Consider the following 22437-nt stretch of genomic DNA (forward strand, 5'->3'; position numbering starts at 1 on the left):
CGCTGGCCTTGATAACAGGAAAAATATGATATTTTCTCTCTCTCCCTCTCTTTCTGTCTCTCTCTCTCTCTCTCCCTCTCTCTCTTTCTCGCTCTCTCTGTCTCTGTCTCTCCACTCTGTCAAGGCAAACAGGAACCAGATCTGCTGTTTATCCCCATGTTTGGAATGTGTTTACTTTTCTTTGAGAACAGTTGTGTACTAGTGTGATTACAGCGTTACTACACAGGTATAAGAGCAACTTCATCTAAAATGTTACCCTACAATATCATTTAAAATGGGGTACTATTAGGTCAGTGCACACAGTTTGATCTGGGAGCTCTGCATGGGTGTATTGTGCATTGTACTGGCCACAGGGGAGATGCTGGGTGGGTTGGGGTGGGGAGAGTAAGAAAGACTGTTGCTTAATTGACCTCAACTTCATTGCATAATAGGTATTGGGGTGGGGGACACTTCACATTTCCAAACATGAGTACAACCACACAGTCGGAGGATTGTTCTGATTAAAAAACATCAAGACTTTCTCTATAACCAGAAGGAAAATCCCCTGATATCAGGAAATAAGTATACAGAAGGCAATCAAAGTGACAGTTTTCTATGGCCGTTCTCTTTTAAGTAATGAATCAAAGACTATCTGATCCCTCTGTGTTTGTCTGAAAGCTGTCCATCACACTCTCTCCTCTTCATCAGTTCTCCAGTTTAAAGGAACCTGTTGCTCCTTGTAACTGTACTGATCTGAGTGGGCAAAACTCTGTTACCGATTACTTTCAAAAGTAATTTTTGTTACAAGTTATTTCCCATCTGTACGTAGTTATGAGTTTAAAGGGTTTTTGAAAAGAGCAAAAAATTAATAAAAATGCTAGACACCTGTGTGGGTGAATCCAGGCCATGTTCCACACATCTCTGCTTGTTCAGGATAATAAAAGAATTTGGGCAATGGAAAGTGAGCCGCAATATAAATCTGAGTGCCTTTGCAGATGGTGATGTTGACTCTGGAAGCCTTACAGAGCGAGGCCTGGCTCCAGCAGTCAGTCCAGGAAACCGCTCTAGCACTAGGGCCATGTGGGACCTCTCCTTAAAAAAAAAAAGGTTGAGAGTGCTTTTTTTCACAGCCCATTGTAAGCATCAGAGAAGCAAATAGAAGGCTGCAGTCGAGGCGCACAGGCAGGCACTCCTCTCCAGAAGGCTGAGTGAGAGAAATGCTCAGTCAACTGACAGTCACAGCCCAGCTAGACAGCCAGGAAGACAGGGCCTTCTCTCACAGCACTAACAGACCAGCAGCGGGGCCTCTGAAGCCAACTCCCCCCCTTCAGGATATGACTGCTCCTGGACACAGACTGGTCCTCAGCCTCTCTAGCCAGCTGTAAGGAGCAGCGAATGGACAGAACCACTGGCATATCCTCCTGCTATCCTCTCCACACTCCCACCACGAGCTGCTCCATACCCCCAGAAGAGGATTCATGCTGTGTTGACATAGGCTATAGGTGGTTGGTCGTGTTTGAGCTGCTGTTGGTTGGTTTCTCTGTGTGGTGGTGAGTTGAGGTGTGTTTAGTGCCATGATGATGCTGCCTCTTGTTGTGACGAGCTTGGTGTGTTTACTACTGGGCTCCGGATGGGCCCAGGCCCAGGCTCAGGCCCAGGCTGTGGGGCAGGATGGCGCTGCCACCCCCTGGAGACAAACAATCCAGTGGGAGAACAACGGCCGGAGGTTCAGCCTCCTCAACAGTGGAGCTGAGTACGTCCCCGCAGGAGCACAGGACCAGGAGAGAAGTCACAGAGTGGTGGTGGCTGACTCTCGCCCCCGAACCCCCCGCAGACCACAGGGAGGTAACGTACGCAGGCAGGCCCCCTCCAGGGGAGGCTCGGAGACCGTGAGAGGACAGGCCAGACATCCATTTGGCTTCGGACAGGTGCCCGACAACTGGCGCCAGGGCTCAGTGGGGACAGGCTCCACCAACACCCGCTTCAGGCCATCCACTGGGTCCTCTTCATCGTCCTCATCATCCTTCTCATCTTCCTACAACGTCCCTGTCCAACCCTACCCACAATACCCCTTCCCTCAGCAGCCCTACCCTCTGCCCTATGATCCCAGTGTGGTGGAGGGAGCAGGTCGGGGCTACGCAGAGCCACCCTTCCAGAGGTCCACAGGTGGAGGCTATGGTGCTGGTGGTGGAGGATATGTTGGTGTCGGTGGAGGATACACTGGAGTCGGGTATGGAACTGGTGCTGGTCTGGCACCTGTGGTTCCACGCTCCCCGCAGGACTATGGTGAGGATGGCTACCGTTACTACCAGTCCTATGGCTACGGGCCCAACCCTGTCGTGCCTGCCGTGCCTGCTGTGCCAGCACGGGCTGCCCAGCCACCCTTCTCAGATGGCCTGGACCGCAGATACACACACAGCCTCTACAATGGAGGAGAGGATCCTGCTGCTGCCGCTGCCGACCCAGTGCCCGCTGCCCCGGACAGGACAGTGGCTGGCGCTCAGCCTCCAGTACGAAGCCCCCAGTACGAGCAGTTCCCCCCGTTCGGTAGGGCCCAGGTGCAGCAACAGCCTCCCTTCCTCCAACCTGTGGTGCCAGGAAGAAACCCCAACACAGCCGTGGAGAACCCCAGCGTCAACGTCGGGAGTGTCTACCGGCCGGAACAGAGAGGTATGTGCAATGAACATGCACAAAGTCATTTAGTTCATATTATGTCTTATAACAAAGCCAGCTCTTTGTCCACTGTCCTACCAAATGTTTTAAATCATCAGAATGTATTTCGTTTTGAGAGTATGAAAGTATGAAAGTTTATCTGTATGTGGTCCTAAAGAAACTAGAGAGATTTGTCATCTTCTATTTAGTCAACTTTCTAGTCTGTTTGATGTGAGCAGTACAAGACAGTCATGCAAACCACAAAGGAACCACCAGATCCCAATGGTAGTAAACATGTGAAGTGGATGATGCACTTGTGGGGTCACATCCAAGCTTTCCCTCAGTTGAAGGAGAGGAAACAAGAAGGGAATGTAGCTCCTCTCCTCTGCTATTTCCTGACAGCAGTGGACAGTGTGAGCAATTTTTTTTTTGTGAGCCCAGGGGGAGGTTTTTCATTTCACCTCTCTCAAGCCCAAAACACAGTACATGGAAATCCCTATACAGTGGGGAAAAAAAGTTTTTAGTCAGCCACCAATTGTGCAAGTTCTCCCACTTAAAAAGATGAGAGAGGCCTGTAATTTTCATCATAGGTACACGTCAACTAAAAAAAATCCTGAAAATCACATTGTAGGATTTTTTATGAATTTATTTGCAAATTATGGTGGAAAATAAGTATTTGGTCACCTACAAACAAGCAAGATTTCTGGCTCTCACAGACCTGTAACTTCTTCTTTAAGAGGCTCCTCTGTCCTCCACTCGTTACCTGTATTAATGGCACCTGTTTGAACTTGTTATCAGTATAAAAGACACCTGTCCACAACCTCAAACAGTCACACTCCAAACTCCACTATGGCCAAGACCAAAGAGCTGTCAAAGGACACCAGAAACAAAATTGTAGACCTGCACCAGGCTGGGAAGACTGAATCTGCAATAGGTAAGCAGCTTGGTTTGAAGAAATCAACTGTGGGAGCAATTATTAGGAAATGGAAGACATACAAGACCACTGATAATCTCCCTCGATCTGGGGCTCCACGCAAGATCTCACCCCGTGGGGTCAAAATGATCACAAGAACGGTGAGCAAAAATCCCAGAACCACACGGGGGGACCTAGTGAATGACCTGCAGAGAGCTGGGACCAAAGTAACAAAGCCTACCATCAGTAACACACTACGCCGCCAGGGACTCAAATCCTGCAGTGCCAGACGTGTCCCCCTGCTTAAGCCAGTACATGTCCAGGCCCGTCTGAAGTTTGCTAGAGTGCATTTGGATGATCCAGAAGAGGATTGGGAGAATGTCATATGGACAGATGAAACAAAAATAGAACTTTTTGGTAAAAACTCAACTCGTCGTGTTTGGAGGACAAAGAATGCTGAGTTGTATCCAAAGAACACCATACCTACTGTGAAGCATGGGGGTGGAAACATCATGCTTTGGGGCTGTTTTTCTGCAAAGGGACCAGGACGACTGATCCGTGTAAAGGAAAGAATGAATGGGGCCATGTATCGTGAGATTTTGAGTGAAAACCTCTTTCCATCAGCAAGGGCATTGAAGATGAAACGTGGCTGGGTCTTTCAGCATGACAATGATCCCAAACACACCGCCCGGGCAACGAAGGAGTGGCTTCGTAAGAAGCATTTCAAGGTCCTGGAGTGGCATAGCCAGTCTCCAGATCTCAACCCCATAGAAAATCTTTGGAGGGAGTTGAAAGTCTGTGTTGCCCCGCGACAGCCCCAAAACATCACTGCTCTAGAGGAGATCTGCATGGAGGAATGGGCCAAAATAACAGCAACAGTGTGTGAAAACCTTGTGAAGACTTACAGAAAACGTTTGACCTGTGTCATTGCCAACAAAGGGTATATAACAAAGTATTGAGAAACTTTTGTTATTGACCAAATACTTATTTTCCACCATAATTTGCAAATAAATTCATTAAAAGTCCTACAATGTGATTTTCTTGAATTTTTTTCTCATTTTGTCTGTCATAGTTGACTTGTACCTATGATGAAAATTACAGGCCTCTCTCATCTTTTTAAGTGGGAGAACTTGCACAATTGGTGGCTGACTAAATACTTTTTTCCCCCACTGTAAATAACCAGAATAGCATTGTTATTTACTGGCTCAAGTTTTTCCAATTTCAATTTACCAAACAAAAGCAAACTGTACTGTAGGACGGTTAATCTTTTCCCACTCACTCAGAGGGGATATTGAAACCAGGTGTTGAGAAAGGCCTGCCAATGTGGTGAGCGCACACACAGGGCTCACTGTGTCATAGCGTGGGGAGTAATAGTCTGCTGAATATGGATTGGCTCTTGGGGAGGCCTGAGAGAGAGAGAGAGAGAGAGAGAGAGAGAGAGAGAGAGAGAGAGAGAGAGAGAGAGAGAGAGAGAGAGAGAGAGAGAGAGAGAGAGAGAGAGAGAGAGAGAGACCCTGTAACACATGGGGTCCATTGCCTCAAGAAATCAAAAAATATTTAGTATGAGCTGGGGTGAAGGGAGGGAGGGAGGATCAATGAGCTGCTCTTAGACATACAGCGGCCCAGCCAAAAGGCCCAGGACTCGTTTCGTAATTCAAAACACACAATTTCTTGAAAACCCAGGGTAATTGATAGACTCTGTTCTGAGAGCCAATCGCAGGGCTGGGGGTAGTGAGTGAGGGTAGGGGGTGGACACCGATATTATTATTGGAGCCCAAGTTAGCAATGTGGAACACATTTATTTAGAGTAACTGAAGCCGTGTGGCGAAAAGTGACGCAATCACCAACACGTGTGTGTGGAAGTTTTCTCTGTTCCAGCTGCTAGGAGCCTCCATGGCCTGAGGGGGTGGGACATCAGATGGGATCCTCTCCTCTGGTTGGGAGCATGGAATATTGACTTACACATATCTCTATTTACATTTTAGTCATTTAGCAGACGCTCTTATCCAGAGCGACTTACAGTTAGTGAGTGCATACATTATTATTTTTTTATTCATACTGGCCCCCCGTGGGAATCGAACCCACAACCCTGGCGTTGCAAACGCCATGCTCTACCAACTGAGCTATAGCCCTGCCGGCCATTTCCTCCCCTACCCTGGACCAATTGTGCGCTGCCGCATGGGTCTCCCAGTCACGGCCGGCTACGACAGAGCCTGGATTCAAACCAGGATCTCAAGTGGCACAGCTAGCACTGCGATGCAGTGCCTTAGACCACTGCGCCACTCGGGAGGCCATCCTATTCCTCTGCCTGGCCTGGCTGTGCATGTTATTATTAAATATATATATATTTTTTTTTTTTTGTATTTTACCAACTTTATCTCCCCAATTTCAATCTTGTCTAATCACTGCAACTCCCCAACGGGCTCAGGAGGCGAAGGTCGTGTTAGGAGTCCCCCGAAACATAACCCGCCAAACCGCGCTTCTTAACACCCGTCTGGTTAACCCAGAAGCCAGCCGCACCAACGTGTCGGAGGAAACACTGGTCAACTGACAACCAAGGTCAGCCTGCTGGTGCCCAGCCCGCCACAAGGAGTCGCTAGAGCACGATGAGCCAAGTAAAGCCCCCCCCCGGCCAAACGCTGGGCCAATTGTGTGCCGCCCTATGGGACTCCCAATCACGGCCGGTTGTGATACAGCCTGGGATCGAATCCAGGTCTGTAGTGACACCTCTAGCACTGCGATACAGTGCCTTACACCGCTGCGAAAACTCTGGAGGCCCCGCAACAGGCTCTTTAATGTGCCATGTGCTTCAGTTCCTTAACTCAGTCTCACTCATTAAGACACTGGAATGTGGAAGCATTCTTCTCTGTCCTAGACGCAGCCAACCTGTGCAGATGCCTCAGCTTTCTCACACTCCATTTAATCAATGTGATAGAAGTTCTTCCAATGGGAAGACAGTCAATAGAAGCAAAGGCAGGCTGCAAGGGATTCCAATTTAATTGACCGGTTCGCTTTGTTGTGTTGTGGAAAATAACCACTATACTTTATTACAAATAAGGTCTTACAGAGTTTTTGTTGCATCAAGAAATGACTTTATTAAAGTTTTCAACAAAGTCGATACCAGTCTGCAGAGTGGCACCCCCCTTACGGTCTCCCTCCATCTTATATAGTCGTCTTCAGTTTTCCCGCTCTTTTATTGCTCCGCCCACTTCCTTTGTCTCTGAGAGCGGCTAAACTCAACTTTCATTAAGTTCAGAGTACTACAATCAATCAATCCTTATCTTGCAAAACACTCATGTTTAGTTTAAACTCTGTTCAACCCTGGCTCTTTTCACTGTGTTTGAAGACAAAAACAAACGGCCCAAGCCAGTTTCAGTCTTTGATATGATAAGACAACCATGGATCTAAGTAAGAGCAAGCAATCTGACCCTAGGGCAGATTCCCTCTCTACTCACCCACACAGTGAAATTAAATGACCCAATACAATTCCTGGCCCAGTAACAAAGAATTCTAACTTTATGCTCTTGATTAACCCAGTTATACCTCATAGTCCATTAAACTCTACAGTTCATTACTAATAATTCACCACATATCCCTCCTCATGGGATTACTAATCCCATAACCTTACAAAGTATATTATGTTTATGCTATCAATCACCATCCTTGCATTCAAAGTTATACTCATAATGAACAATATTAATATTTCTACCTAAACCAATTCCAATATGTGTTAGTATCCTAACACATTAAAACTAACGTAGCGTTGTTTTAGCCATACTACCTAGGACATGTTTAAGAATAATATCAATATCTTTAACTCACATAACTTAATTCAGATCAATCAGTCAGCTTACAATTCATAATCATACTCAAATTAATCACCCAAAACAAATTTAGAATGACAATTCTTAGTTAGTCACCTTGGTTCCATCATTCAAAGTTAAAACTCTCACCTTGGCACATATTGACACTGGCATACTGTATAGTTATATTATTACAATTCTAACATGACCTTCCTCATAACGAGAATTACAACAGATCAGTTTCCCAATGCATTCCTAGTCTAAATTACTATACATTTAGCAGTGTATACTACCTCCTCAATTCAACATACTACCTCAACTAACACTCCCTTCCTCTACCGGCACTTCTGGCGTCCTCCTTATGTTCTTCAGATAGCTTCATAGTTCATCATGGATTGCCCATGGCAATGTCCCAATTCCAATGTCACACCTAAGCCGCCCCACCTCCACCATCATTCTGTTTTGTCCATTTTGCCAACCAGTATACCGAAACTATGAAGAATGTTGTATTTGCATAGATCTCTCTTCCTGCTCACTCCACATGGACTCCTGTCACATTCTTGAGAGAAAAGGCACAAAAGAGAAGGCAATTGATTGCTTTGATTTGATGCTGGATTCAGGTCTCCTGGCAGAGGTGGTGTCGGACAGAAACGTCTTCAACGCCTTTGTTGCTCCTCTTCAGCCGGGTAGAGGGTTTTTGGTTTTTATTGAGGTTTACACCGTTCTGGACCGAATTATCTCTGCTATGCATTACGACACCATCCGTAGTAACCTCAGGAAAGGACAGATCATAACAGTTTAGTTGAGTTCATTTCTAATCCAAAACATCCCTATAAGTATTGACTGTATGACAAATTATTATGTTTCACCACTCATTTTTAATACCAATTTCTAATTATAGATCCTGCTGCCTGATAGATTTTTATTTGAGGGGTCCCTGTATTCCAAAGGCTATCTGTTTAAACGCCACCTAGTTTCACATTCTCCCTTGAATTCTCCCAAATGATATAACCCAATTGTTTTATTGTAACATTCCTATACTTCCTCATAGTCTATTTGATATTACTCTGGTGTTTCCCATTTCCTTGTTCCTATTCTAACAATTGCTTACACTTCTCTCCTCATCCTGGTTGATCATAAAACTGTTTATAGTTAGAATTTCCTAAATATTACAAAAGTTGTGATTGAATCCTAGCACACAGTCCTGGTAACTGTGAATATTTTGAACTACTGTTAATTCTTTAAATTGGAGATGTGGTGCATATTAGACTATTTTCTTTATTTAATTGTAATGTAATATATTGTACTCATCTATACCAATCATTGTTTAACGGCTCCTTCCATTCCCTTTCTTCTGTATTTGGTATGGCTCTAACATGTACAGGGTTTAGTGCACTTTCCCAAGGAATAACTACTCCAACAACACTTCCCCCTGGAACTCTAACACTAAGTATTACATCAAATTGTTTATCTAAGTCTTGAACTGTTATCCTTATGTCTATGATCCATCTGTCTTTTTCTTTTATTATCTTAAGGTCACCGTTATCCCATGTGATTTCCCCATACTCCTTGTGCTAATTCCTCCCACACCAATAACCATTTAACCCTTGTATTTTAATAGTGATCCCTTTCTGTATTTTAATTATGGTTCCTGCCTGTGCAGTAATATACATTCTAATCCTGTCTATATCCCTTCTATGTCTTGTTCTTCTGCTCTTTACTATTATCAGTACCCCATTCCCCTTATTCTCAGGGAACTAGTCAAGTGCAATGAAATCAATGATGGGGATATCTGGTGCGTCTTGAATGTCTTGAATGTCTGGAATATCTCGAAGATCTAGAAGGTCTTGAAAGTCTTGAAAGTCTCGAAGGTCTCGAAGGTCTCAATGGTCTGCCCCTGCGCCGAGGGAATCAGCAAGAACACGTAGCTCATCAGTAATTGCCATCCTCCCCCCACTGATTCCATCCTCAGCTCTCTCATCTCTCAGTCATCAGTTCCCTCACTCTGGTACAATGGTTTAGATGATACCAGGTCACGCTCCCCTCTATCCGTACCGCCGTTGGTGTAACCTGGACGACGATGTATGGTCACTTTAGCTGTTAACCTTCTTCCGTCACTAGGGTCTCCGGATCAGCCAGAGTCCCTCTCAATCTATCGACATCGGTCTGCGAAGAGTGTCCTTCTGTCAGCCTACCCATAGGGAAGCTCAGAGTTACTGCTGCAAGGACACACAAGCACAGACACACACAAAAGACAACAATGCTACCCAATGGCGGGGCCATCTTCCTCTCCTGGGGTTGGAACACTCCTATAGTGTGAAACATGGATCTAAGTATCTGTCTCCGTCACTTTTACCATCATTGAGGTAGCCAACAACACCTGGTACAGGCCCCTCCACATAGGGTCTTTCCAACTCTTTCTTCCGTAGTCTTTTACCATCACATAGTCTCCAGGGCGCAGAAAATACTCAGATTATCCTACTCCGTTGGGCAGAGTTCCCTTCACCCATGGGAAACATTTTTTAAGAACATTGTTAGGTTAGGTAAGACACAGTATGCTACTTATGTCCTCTCATCCGTCAGGAGAAGCCTTGAGATTATGAAGCGCACCATCTTCCAGCTCGTTGTAGTCCACTCATTTCATAGACAGACTGCCTCTACACCCTGCCTCCTATCACAAAAACAAAAAAGATTTAACCTAACCCATAACACATTATTACTACTGCTCATATCCTTAATACAATTTGCATATCTTACCACAAAAACATTAAAAACATTAAAAATATTAAAAACCATTAAAGCCCCTGTAAACCCAAAAATCTTTAAAACACCTGTAAAACCCCTGTAAGCCCAAAAAAACAAAATCGTTAACAACTTCCCCCCTTTGGACACATGCATCACATCGTGATTCATGTGTTCAAAAAACAAAACAACAACAATATTGCTTGTTAAACCAAAAATAATAACTGAACTTAAAATGACAACCCTTGATGATATCTTAACCCAATTTCATTCCATAACATTATTCAAGGATATCTCTCCTCTAAAAAAAACTAACTCTCTCACTTCATCCTTGTCCTGCTTGGGATGATATATAGGATTAATGCCAAATTATATACTTCCTCACAATTCCTTATTATAATCAACCCCCAATTCAGCATGCCTCCAAGATTTACAGTGCAGGTGATCAGGCCACACTATAAAGCCAGGACAGATTGCAGAGGTCATTGAAATCATTCAATGAATTGTTCCATCAATAGTATACCACTCATTAACAACCTTCAAAACATTTAAAAATAAATCACACGTATTTACTTATCCCTCAGTAAATAAAAGCCCAAATTACATGTGTTTGCCCCTTTAAGATATTTAACTTCCATCCCGTGAAAAAACCTAAAATACAAATAAAAATCCTATACAGCTAACATTTCATACTAAGTTGTTTGTTTGTGGTTATTTGAACACCATACAGTAAAACAATAAACAAACAAAAAAATGGCCAGGCCTTACTTATAGTCTCAGAAAATATTTCAAAGAAAATAGAAAATCCCTCCCCCCTTTTTCCTGGAAGAAAAAGTACACATTTAGTTAGTTTCCATGTTGATACCTCTTAATCAGTCCAAACAATTTAAATTCGAAATTCTCACTCTATTCCCACATCTCCTGATCCCTCCTTTCAGACTATCCCCAAGAACATCACTTGTGACTGCTCCCTTCTCCGGTGAATTCCACAATCCAGTGCACATAAAACGAAATAAAATCCCATAAGATTTAAACCCCTAGGCTTTTCCCTAGCCGCACTGCTACCACTCAATCACCCCCAACATGCTTTGTGATGTCGAAAACTCAAATATGCAAAATGCTCTTGCCTCGTTGGTTGTACTTTCCCACATGCCCTGTGGCCCCCCTCCTATAAAATAGTTTACTAATGTGATGATGGTTTCGCCCATAAGCGTCATTGTCATTCGACACCCATAACACTTTACTACAATCCATAACACTCAGATTCAACCCCTCTAGTGATTGTTTAAATGCAGCATGATACACCATTTGACTATTTGTAACCCTCATTCGCGCTGTCACCCATACATACTGTCAATTTACATTTCACCTTTCAGAATTCATTATCTTTGACCCTCGGAAGGATTCTTTAACCCCACTGAATGTAATAATTTTCCCTCTCACAAATACAGTCAATTCCTCAGTGTAAGGAATCAGTGATACTTGATCCCAAGTATACATTAAAATGTTGTTTGAGACGTGGTCTCCTACATCTCCCTCATCATTCATACTGTAGGGGATTTCCATCAATCCGTGAAGAAAGACTCCCAATCAAGACACATCAGACATTTTAATGTTTCATTAAGTGGAATATACACCTATAACATAACAAACCCATAACCACTTTCCAGTATTCTAATCATTTCAACTTGCTGCCTTGATTTTAGTAAAAATATAAATTGTTGTGTAATCAATCCAGAACCTACAAAAAGTTAGTCCTGTCCCCTAGTCCAAAATAACAGTTTATACCTAAATGTGATTGTTCTCCTCTCCTTGGTGTGGAAACCTGCTGCTTCCTTTTTCCTCTTCTTCTATCTCTACATTCCCTGTTATTGAGACTAAACCTGTGACCTGATCGTGCTAATTTGAGCTCCCCAAAGCGGTATCCGTAGGATTTAACTCATCAACAATCAATTGCATGCATGCTTATTCCTCATTCCAACAAAAACTCTGCTTCTTCTGCTAAATCTGGTCCTTACATTTCTGGAGAGAACCCTTCCGTACCCCACCCTCAGATTCAGCTTGATCGAAACACACAGCTCAAGTAAGAACGCCGCTTACCTTTGTTTAAACAGTGGCCACTGAATCTGTGTGTGTCGCTCAAACTTTCTCAGACGGTAAAGCAATCAAAGATCTCTATAACCAGTCCTGCCGGGATCGCCAATTATGTTGTGGAAAATAACCACTATACTTTATTACAAATAAGATCTTACAGAGTTTTTGTTGCATCAAGAAATGACTTTATTAAAGTTTTCAACAAAGCCGATACCAGTCTGCAGAGTGGCACCCCCCTTACGGTCTCCCTCCATCTTATATAGTCCTCTTAAGTTTTCCCGCTCTTTTATTGCTCCGCCCACTCCCTTTGTCTCTGAGAGCGGCTTAACTCAACTTTCATTAAGTTCAGAGTACTACAATCAATCAATCCTTATCTTGCAAAAACACTCATGTTTAGTTTAAACTCTGTTCAACCCTGGCTCTTTTCACTGTGTTTGAAGACAAAAACAAACGGCCCAAGCCAGTTTCAGTCTTTGATATGATAAGACAACCATGGATCTAAGTAAGAGCAAGCAATCTGACCCTGGGCAGATTCCCTCTCTACTCACCCACACAGTAAAATTAAATGACCCAATACAATTTCTGGCCCAGTAACAAAGAATTCTAACTTTATGCTCTTGATTAACCCAGTTCTACCTCATAGTCCATTAAACTCTACAGTTCATTACTAATAATTCACCACAGTTGCCACTCAAATGAATACAGGACTCAAATCAAAGACAGATTAGATACAGAAGTATTGAGGGTCACATTTTATTTGGATAGTCTGGCTAGTCCATCTATCTGTTGATAAACAACTGCTTGCTCAGGTTACGTTTAGGGTTAGGTTTAGAATAAGGGTTAGGGCTAGGGTAAAGTTTAGGGTTAGGATAAGGGTTAAGTTTAGGATTAGCGCTAGGGTTAGTAGATAATTAGTTGAAATGTTACTGATAGTCTGTAGATAGTATGTAGAGCATCTACTGATTGACTATCCAAATAACTCCACTGGGCACAGACATCAGTTCAATGTCTAGTTTTGATTTATATTTGGTTGAGTTGTCAACTAACTTGAAACAACAAGTTTTTGCCCAGTGGGAAACTTTACTGTATTGAGTTGTCAATAGAGATAAGTAGTAATTTGTCTTGTTTATTGCCAAATGGCCTTAATGGGAACAACATAAAATGAGGAGGTGGAAAGAGCCTAAGAGGTATGTTGCAATAGGCTAGGACTTGTCTTGTTCACATAGTGATGTGACTGCAACCTTTATTTCTATTTCAGATTTACCCCAATATTTGTATTGCACTCTATTCTCTCACCACTCTTAAGCTCTCACATACTCTCACATGCACCCACTATAATAAAAGAGCTGTTCTCAAAAAGAAATGCCATGCCATTGACTTAGTAAAAGGGATGTGTTTGCATGTTGTGTATTGTACACTGTCAGGGAAATACATTGCTAAAGAACTGGCAAAATCCAACATCTTTTCTCTAGTGCCCCATTTAGAATATGATATGTACAGCCTTGTCAAATGCTTTCGATGGCTGATCAGCTTTTGGTTCAGACACACTTTATCCCTCTGAAAAAGACCCACTTTCCAGTTTCCGGAGATTAGGGGGCCAGAGAACAAAGGCTTTGCTGAAAGAAGAGGGAGAAGAGTCCACTGCTGGATGGAAAACCTCTGCGTTTCACACAGGCCTTACAGTGTTTACATGGTCTGCCCCAGGAAGCTTCACGTGGCCTGTAAGTCTGCTTCAGACAGAGATGACAAATATGATGTGTACACAGTGCTGGGAAAGACAGAACCCTCACTTGAACCTGTGTCTAAACTGGGGAAGGCTCACCTGGACGTTAAACAGGCAGAGGAGATAGGAAGCTTTCTCTGTAGAATTCCTATAAACAAACTGTATCCAAGGCCTGTTATAAACAACAGTGAAGCAACAGCGATGATAGAGTGGGAATAGAAAAGCACAACACTAAATATCATATCAACATATGCCTTCAGTTGTTTTACTGTTTTGTCAATTTTACTGTTATCAAAATGAAGCAGATGGTATTTTTTTGTAATGGTACCAGAGGTCAAAACTTGGGTTTGACTTTATGTTGCTCCAACTGGTTCACATTTAAGTGAATGTCTGGCCTTTGAGGTTGAGGTAAATGGGGAGGGAAGGGGGGTGGTGATAAGGTATCCCAGTGACCCTTTCTGGCATGCCCTTTACTGGAAATGGGACAGACATTAGCTCTGACAACTCAGGCCTGCTTTTATATTTGTTCTTCTGTTTCTCTGACCGAGTCGGTCACTGGCCCAGTTTAGGAACAGCAGGGTGTGAGATCATTGTTGTTTTACCTTGGCGTGCTGCTCTCTCTCTCTCTCTCTCTCTCGCTTTCCCTCCATCTCTCTAATTTTCTTGCATAAAGGTGAAAGCTCTTTCCATTTTTGATTACTAGTATAAACTTTGGATACTGTAGCAGAAGAGAATTGTAAGTCTAGTATTCTGGTGAAGTTGTTTTTCTAATGCTTAGCATTATCCTCTCCAGATATGAATAGTCTGAATGTATTTTTTATGCCAAAGGTTAACATGCAATGACAGGTTCATATTAGGATTAGTGTCATGAAACATCACATCATATTAGGAGGCCCCAGCATCTTAGCATAATTATCTCCCTGTGTGTACCAACCATGTTTTCACTTTCACATTCAGGTCGAGGGAAGAATTTTTAAAAGAATGAATGACTCATTCATGTATACTCCATTTTATGTTTCTTGGCATGATTTGCTTTTTTCTGTACACTAAGATCAGAATCTAACCATCATAATAGTTCCCTTATGAGTGACCTATAGGGAGGGACTACTAATCCTGCTGAGATTATCATCTGGAATGTACTGGAATTAGAGATTCTTGACTGCTGACCACAGGACCCTTATTTCCCACTTATCTGAATGTGTCACCATATGTAACTTGTGGTCATAACGCTACACTGAATCTTTGGTCCCGCTTGAAATGACATTCAGCTTCTAAAGGCTTCATAAAGCCTTCATAACTTCATAAGCACTACATAAATGTGTTACAAAGCCTCTATAATTGTATGTCATGCTTTATAAAGAGTGTCATAACTGTGTGACATAATCACCAATGTCAATTGTGACATAACCCACTGTGTCGAATATGATATAATCATGCTTTATAAAGGGTGACATGTGCTGAAGGATGGCATACGCTCTAAAGTGATGTCATGTTACTCACATTACACCTAATCTCATACCCAGACACTTCCGCCCAAATGCGCAGGTGGACCAACGCAAACTAGGCCTTCATTAGTTAGGGTTAGGTTTAAAATCAAACGACATTACACCAAGAAACACGTACCTTGATGAACGCCCCCAACCTAAAGAAATTGAAAGTGTCTTTCTGACGCTGTACTTACTATAAAGTCAGACCCATTTGGTCATTCATAACACATACATAAAGGCTTAATGATGTAAACACTAAGGCTGTTACAGCTACACCAGTGGTCACGAGTCAAATCAAATCAAATCAAATTGTATTTGTCACATGCGCCGAATGCAACAGGTGTAGACCTTACAGTGAAATGCTTACTTACAAGGCCTTAACCAACAATGCAGTTTTAAGAAATATATATTTTTTATTTTTCATTAAAGCGCAGCAGTAAAATAACAATAGTAAAATAACAATAGTGAGGCTATATACAGGGGGTACCGGCACAGAGTCAATGTGCGGGGGCACCGGTTAGTCGAGGTCATTGAGGTAATATGTACATGTAGGTAGAGTTATTAAAGTGACTATGTATAGATAATAAACAGATAGTAGCAGCAGCATAAAAGGGGGGGTTTGATGGCCTCTATTAAAAAGAGGAGGATCCCATCAGCTTTCTATAGGCTAACCCTACTATATTTACTTCTCAACTTTCCTAATATTAAGCACATTGCTTCTCTTTACAACAGGAATATAGCCTACCTGGCTGGACGCGAAAATAACAAGATAACTAATGTAAAATATACTGTGTCTGTAAAATGTATATACAGTTTAAGTCGGAAGTTTACATATACCTAGGTTGGAGTCATTAAAAGTTGTTTTTGAACCACTCCACATATTTCTTTACTATAGTATAGTAATTTTTCCAACAATTGTTTACAGACAGATTATTTCACTTATAATTCACTGTATCACAATTCCAGTGGGTCAGAAGTTTACATACACTAAGTTGACTGTACCTTTCAACAGCTTGGAAAATTCAAGAAAAGCTTCTGATAGGCTAATTGACATCATTTGAGTCAGTTGGAGGTGTACCTGTGGATGTATTTCAAGGCCTACCGTCAAACTCAGTGCCTCTTTGCTTGACGTCATGGGAAAATCAAAAGAAATCAGCCAAGACCTCAGAAGAATTTTTTTTTTCTTCTGAGGTCAATTTCCAAACACCTGAAGGTACCACGTTCATCTGTACAAACAATAGTACGCAAGTATAAACACCATGGGACCACGCAACCGTCATACCGCTCAGGAAGGAGACACGTTCTGTCTCCTAGAGATGAACGTACTTTGGTGCGAAAAGTGCAAATCAATCCCAGAACAACAGCAAAGGACCTTGTGAAGATGCTGGAAGAAACAGGTACAAAAGTATCTATATCCACAGTAAAACGAGTCCTATATCGACATAACCTGAAAGGCCCCTCAGCAAGGAAGAAGCCACTGCTCCAAAACCGCCATGAAAAAGCCAGACTACGGTTTGCAACTGCACATGGGGACAAAGATCGTACTTTTTGGAGAAATGTCCTCTGGTCTGATGAAACAAAAATAGAACTGTTTGCCCATAATGACCATCATTATGTTTGGAGGAAAAAGGGGGCTGCTTGCAAGCCAAAGAACACCATCCCAACCGTGAAGCACGGGGGTGGCAGCATCATGCTGGTTGGTGCTGCAGGAGGGCCTGGTGCACTAAACAAAATAGATGGCATCATGAAGAAGGACAATTATGTGGATATATTGAAGCAACATCTCAAGACATCAGTCAGGATGTTAAAGCTTGGTCACAAATGGGTCTTCCAAATGGACAATGACCCCAAGCATACCTCCAAAGTTGTTAAGGACAACAAAGTCAAGGTATTGGAGAGGCCATCACAAGCCCTGACCTCCATCCTTAGAAAATGTGTGGGCAGAACTGAAAAAGTGTGTGCGAACAAGGATGCCTACAAACCTGACTCAGGTACACCAGCTCTGTCAGGAGGAATGGGCCAAAATTCACCCAACTTATTGTGGGAAGCTTCTGGAAGGCTACCCGAAACGTTAAACAATTTAAACAATTTAAAGGCAATGCTACCAAATACTAATTGAATGTATGTAAACTTCTGACCCATTGGGAATGTGATGAAATAAATAAAAGCTGAAATAAATCGTTCTCTCTACAATTATTCTGACATTTCATCTTCTTAAAATGAAGTGGTGATCCTAACTGACCTAAAACAGGGAATTTTTACTAGGATTAAATGTCAGGAATTGTGAAAAACTGAGTTTAACTGTATTTGGCTAAGGTGTATGTAAACTTCCTACTTCAACTGTAGTGTCACGATCGTCATAATAAGCGGACCAAGGCGCAGCGTGATAGGCGTACATCTTTTGATGAGTACTTGACCAACAACAACAAAACAACAAAACGATACGTGAAGTCCTAAGGTCAACAAAACACAAACCTCTCCGGAACAAGATCCCACAAAACAAAAGTGCCAACAGGCTGCCTAAGTATGGTTCCCAATCAGAGACTACGAGAATCAGCTGCCTCTGATTGGGAACCACCCTGGCCAACATAGAAAACACGAACTAGAACACAACATAGAAAATAACTAAACATAGGAACTAACACCCTGGCTCAACATTAAAGAGTCCCCAGAGCCAGGGCGTGACAGTACCCCCCCCCCCCCCAAAGGCGCGGACTGCGATCGCGCCAACCAAACACCACAGGGGAGGGGCCGGGTGGGCATTCCGCCTCGGAGGCGGATCCGGCTCCGGGCGTGACCACCACTCTCTCGCTACCCCCCCGTAGCGCCCCTGGTCTGGTCAGGCCCCGCTGGCTGGAGCTGGACTGGACACCGGTGGAGCGGATTGCTCAGGCTCCGGGTGTGCCGGACTGACGACGCGCACCACTGGCTTGGTGCGGGGAGCAGGAACGGGCCGGGCCGGGCTGGCGACGCTTACCACAGGCTTGGTGCGATGGGCAGGAACAGGCCGGGCCGGGCTGGCGACACGTACCACAGGCTTGGTGCGAGGGGCAGGAACAGGCCGGGCCGGGCTGGCGACGCGCACCACTGGCTTGGTGCGAGGGGCAGGAACAGGCCGGGCCGGGCTGGCGACGCGCACCACAGGCTTGGTGCGAGGGACAGGAACAGGCCGGACCGTACTGGGAACACACACCACTGGCCTTGTGCGGGGATCAGGAACGGGCCGGACCGGACTGGTAACACACCCCAGTACCTCTCGCCGTGCCTCTACACTCTCCTTCCCCCTCATGACCAATGGCCCCCGTAACCTGGTGGCCTCCTCTCCTAGTCCACAAACTCGCCCTGTAGCTGCCTCCAGCAGCCCCGTCATCCATGCCGTGTGCCCCCCCAAAAAAATTACTTGGGGTTGCCTCTCGCCTGTCCGACGACGGCACGGTTGGCGCCGAACCTCCTCTCTCGCCAGGGCCTTAACTTTTGCCCATGGCCCTCTGCCCGCGAACATGTCCTCCCACGACCACCATTCGCCCACCTGGGACATCGCCAACTTCTCCAGTTCCTTACCCGGCGTTTGCTCCTGAACACGCTGCTTGGTCCTTCTTTGGTGGGATCTTCTGTCACGAACATCATGAAAAGCGGACCAAGGCGCAGCGTGATAGGCGTACATCTTTTAATGAGTACTTGACCAACAACAACAAAACAACAAAACGATACGTGAAGTCCTAAGGTTAACAAAACACAAACCTCTCCGGAACAAGATCCCACAAAACAAAAGTGCCAACAGGCTGCCTAAGTATGGTTCCCAATCAGAGACTACGAGAATCAGCTGCCTCTGTTTGGGAACCACCCTGGCCAACATAGAAAACACGAACTAGAACACAACATAGAAAATAACTAAACATAGGAACTAACACCCTGGCTCAACATTAAAGAGTCCCCAGAGCCAGGGCGTGACATGTAGGTTCAGAACCTTTGTGAAACAGCATAGTTGAAAAATATATGGCATATAGAAATCAAAACTTCATAGATAGATGGGAGGGGTTGAGGGTAGCTGAAGGATGGGATTAAAAACAACAAAAGATAACTATTGTGAAATATACTTTGTCCGTAAGTGCATTCGGAAAGTATTCAGACACCTTTACTTTTTCCACATTTTGTTACATTACAGCCTTATTCTAAAATGGATTACATTTTTTAAAATCCTCAGCAATCTACACACAATACCCCATAATGACAAAATGAAAACAGGTTTTTAGATTTTTTTGCTAATTTATAAAAAATACAAAATAAAAATACCTTATTTACATAAGTATTCAGACCCTTTGGTATGAGACTCGAAATTGAGCTCAGATGCATCCTGCTTGAGATGTTTCTACAACTTAATTGGAGTCCACCTGATGTAAATTAAATTGATTGCACATGATTTGGAAAAGCAGGTCCCACAGTTGACAGTGCATGTCAGAGCAAAAACCAAGCCATGAGGTCGAAGGAATTGTCCGTAGAACTCAGAGACAGGATTGTGTCGAGGCACAGATCTGGGGAAGGGTACCAAAAATGTTTTACAGCATTAAAGGTCCCCAAGAACAGAGTGGCCTCCATCATTCTTAAATGGGAGAAGTTTTGAACTACCAAGACTCTTCCTACAGCTGGCCGCCCGGCAAACTGAGCAATCAGGGGAGAATGGCCTTGTCAGGGAGGTGATCAAGAACCCGATGGTCACTCTCACAGAGCTCCAGAATTCCTCTGAGGAGATGGGAGAACCTTCCAGAAGGACAACCATCTCTGCAGCACTCCACCAATCAGGCCTTTATGGTAGAGTGGCCAGACGGAAGCCACACCTCATTAAAAGGCACATGTCAGCCTGCTTGATGTTTGCCAAAAGGCACCTAAAGACTCTCAGACCATGAGAAACAAGATTCTTAGGCCTGAATGCCAAGTTTCACATCTGGAGGAAAGCTGGCACAATCCCTTACGGTGAAGCATGGTGGTGGCAGCATCATGCTGTGGGAATGTTTTTCAGCGGCAGGGACTGGGAGACTAGTCAGGATCAAGGGAAAGATGAACCGAGCAAAATACAGAGCGATCCTTGATGAAAACCTGCTCCAGACCTCAGACTGGGTTGAAGGTTCACCTTCCAACAGGACAACAACCCTAAGCACACAGCCAAGACAACACAGGAGTGGCTTCGGAACAAGTCTCTGAATTTCCTTGAGTGGCCCAGCCAGAGCTCGGACTTGAACCTGATCGAACATCTCTGGAGAGACCTGAAAATAGCTGTGCAGCGTCACTCCCCATCCAACCTGACAGAGCTTGAGAGGATCTGCAGAGAAGAATGGGAGAAACTCCCCAAATACAGGCGTGCCAAGCTTGTAGAATAATATCCAAGAAGACTAGAGGCTGTAATCGCTGCTAAAGGTGCTTCAACAAAGTACTGAGTAAAGGGTCTGAATACTTATGGTAAATGTGATATTTCCGGGGTTTTTTTTTATACATTTGCAAACATTTCTATAAACCTGTTTTGGCTTTGCATTATGGGGTATTGTGTGTAAATTGATGAGGGAAAAAAACAATTTAATCAATTTTAGAATAAGGCTCTAACGTAACAAAATGTGGAAAAGGTCAAGGGGTCTGAATACTTTCCGAATGCACTGTATGTAGCATCATTGACCTAAACACCTACAACCATGACCTCTCTGGTGCTGAATCACGTTCCTGTTTTAGTGAAATAATATATAACATTTAGCAGACGCTTTTATCCAAAGTGACTTACAGTCATGCGTGAATAAATGTTTACATATGGGTGGTCCTGGGAATCAACCCCAATATCCTGGCATTGCAATGCTCTAAATGCTTTGTGACACCTCAATGTAATATGATTTATAAGGCCTTTATTAAGCAGTGCTTATGCCACCCTTTATAAAGCACAGGTTTATGTCATATTTGACATAGTGGGTTATGTCACATTTGACATTGGTGGTTATGTCACACAGTTATGCCACATTTATGAACCCTTTATAAAGCATGACATTTGGTTACAGGTGATTTGTAACACATTTATGTAGTGTTTATGAAGGCGTTATGAGCTGCACGTCATTTAAAGCGAGAACAAATCTTCTACTGCATCTGTATCAAAGTCCTTAGAATAACACAATGCAGGGGAATGAAATATAGCTGATAAACAGGTGTAAAGCTGTGCTGTTTTATTTGAGGAATGACCTCACTGGTCAGTGCACCACAGCAATACTCTATATTCTGTCAAGGGAGGAAGCAGACCTGTAAAAGTTGACATTAGCATCAAGGTACTGGTACTAACATGATTTAATAATTTGCTGTTGAAGGATACTATGTGTTGAGCCAAGTGTATTGTTCTAGGTTTGCCAGACCTGGTTCCTGATCCCAACTATGTGCAGGCCTCCACGTATATCCAGAGGGCTCACATGTACTCTCTCCGCTGTGCTGCCGAGGAGAAATGCTTGGCAAGGTAAGAGACCATTTTTTACTTTTTAAATGTTTTAGTAAGTGTCTGTATTTGCTTTGAATGAGGATAACATACAATAATGTTGTTAGTAGCCACTCTGCACACTTTAATGGCATGAAAGATTATCACCAGTTTTTGTAAGCCAGTATATACATTCTGATGAACAATCAGTCTCCTCCAGTTAGAACAGATTGAAAGATTCCATGTACCTATCGGGTAATATTTGCATTTAATGTCAGATGCTGATCTTTCCCATTATTGCCTGTTTTAGCTACCTGTTTAGTAAAATTACTCCTTATCTAAGCTGCAGTATTTAAAGTTTGGAACCCAGTTCACAGTGCAACATCAATAACCTGAAATCTGGTCACCTAGGCCTGTCACTAAGGCTGCATTTACACAATTCGGATATTTTGCCACTAATTGGTCTTTTGACCAATCAGATCATATCTTTTGCCAATAATTGGGCGAAAGATCAGATTTGGGCTGCCTGTGTAAACGCAGCCTAAGGCTCGTCTATCTAACCTGGCCTGTGAGTAAATGGTTCTCTGAATGGTTGAGTCTGCAGCCGC

General features: G+C 43.5%; 1 protein-coding gene across 1 annotated transcript; it reads left to right on the forward strand.

The window, feature by feature from the left end:
• Nucleotides 1-1148: 1148 nt before the first annotated feature.
• Nucleotides 1149-21871, forward strand: LOC123489880 (lysyl oxidase homolog 1-like; the record flags this gene model as incomplete). Its single annotated transcript, XM_045220224.1, has 2 exons — nucleotides 1149-2649; nucleotides 21763-21871. Coding segments are annotated over exons 1-2 (1205 nt in total), but the record flags the coding sequence as incomplete, so codon positions are not given.
• Between the last annotated feature and the right edge of the window lie 566 nt (nucleotides 21872-22437).

This window comes from Coregonus clupeaformis, unplaced genomic scaffold (genome assembly GCF_020615455.1).
Source record: "Coregonus clupeaformis isolate EN_2021a unplaced genomic scaffold, ASM2061545v1 scaf3398, whole genome shotgun sequence".
Taxonomy (NCBI): domain Eukaryota; kingdom Metazoa; phylum Chordata; class Actinopteri; order Salmoniformes; family Salmonidae; genus Coregonus; species Coregonus clupeaformis.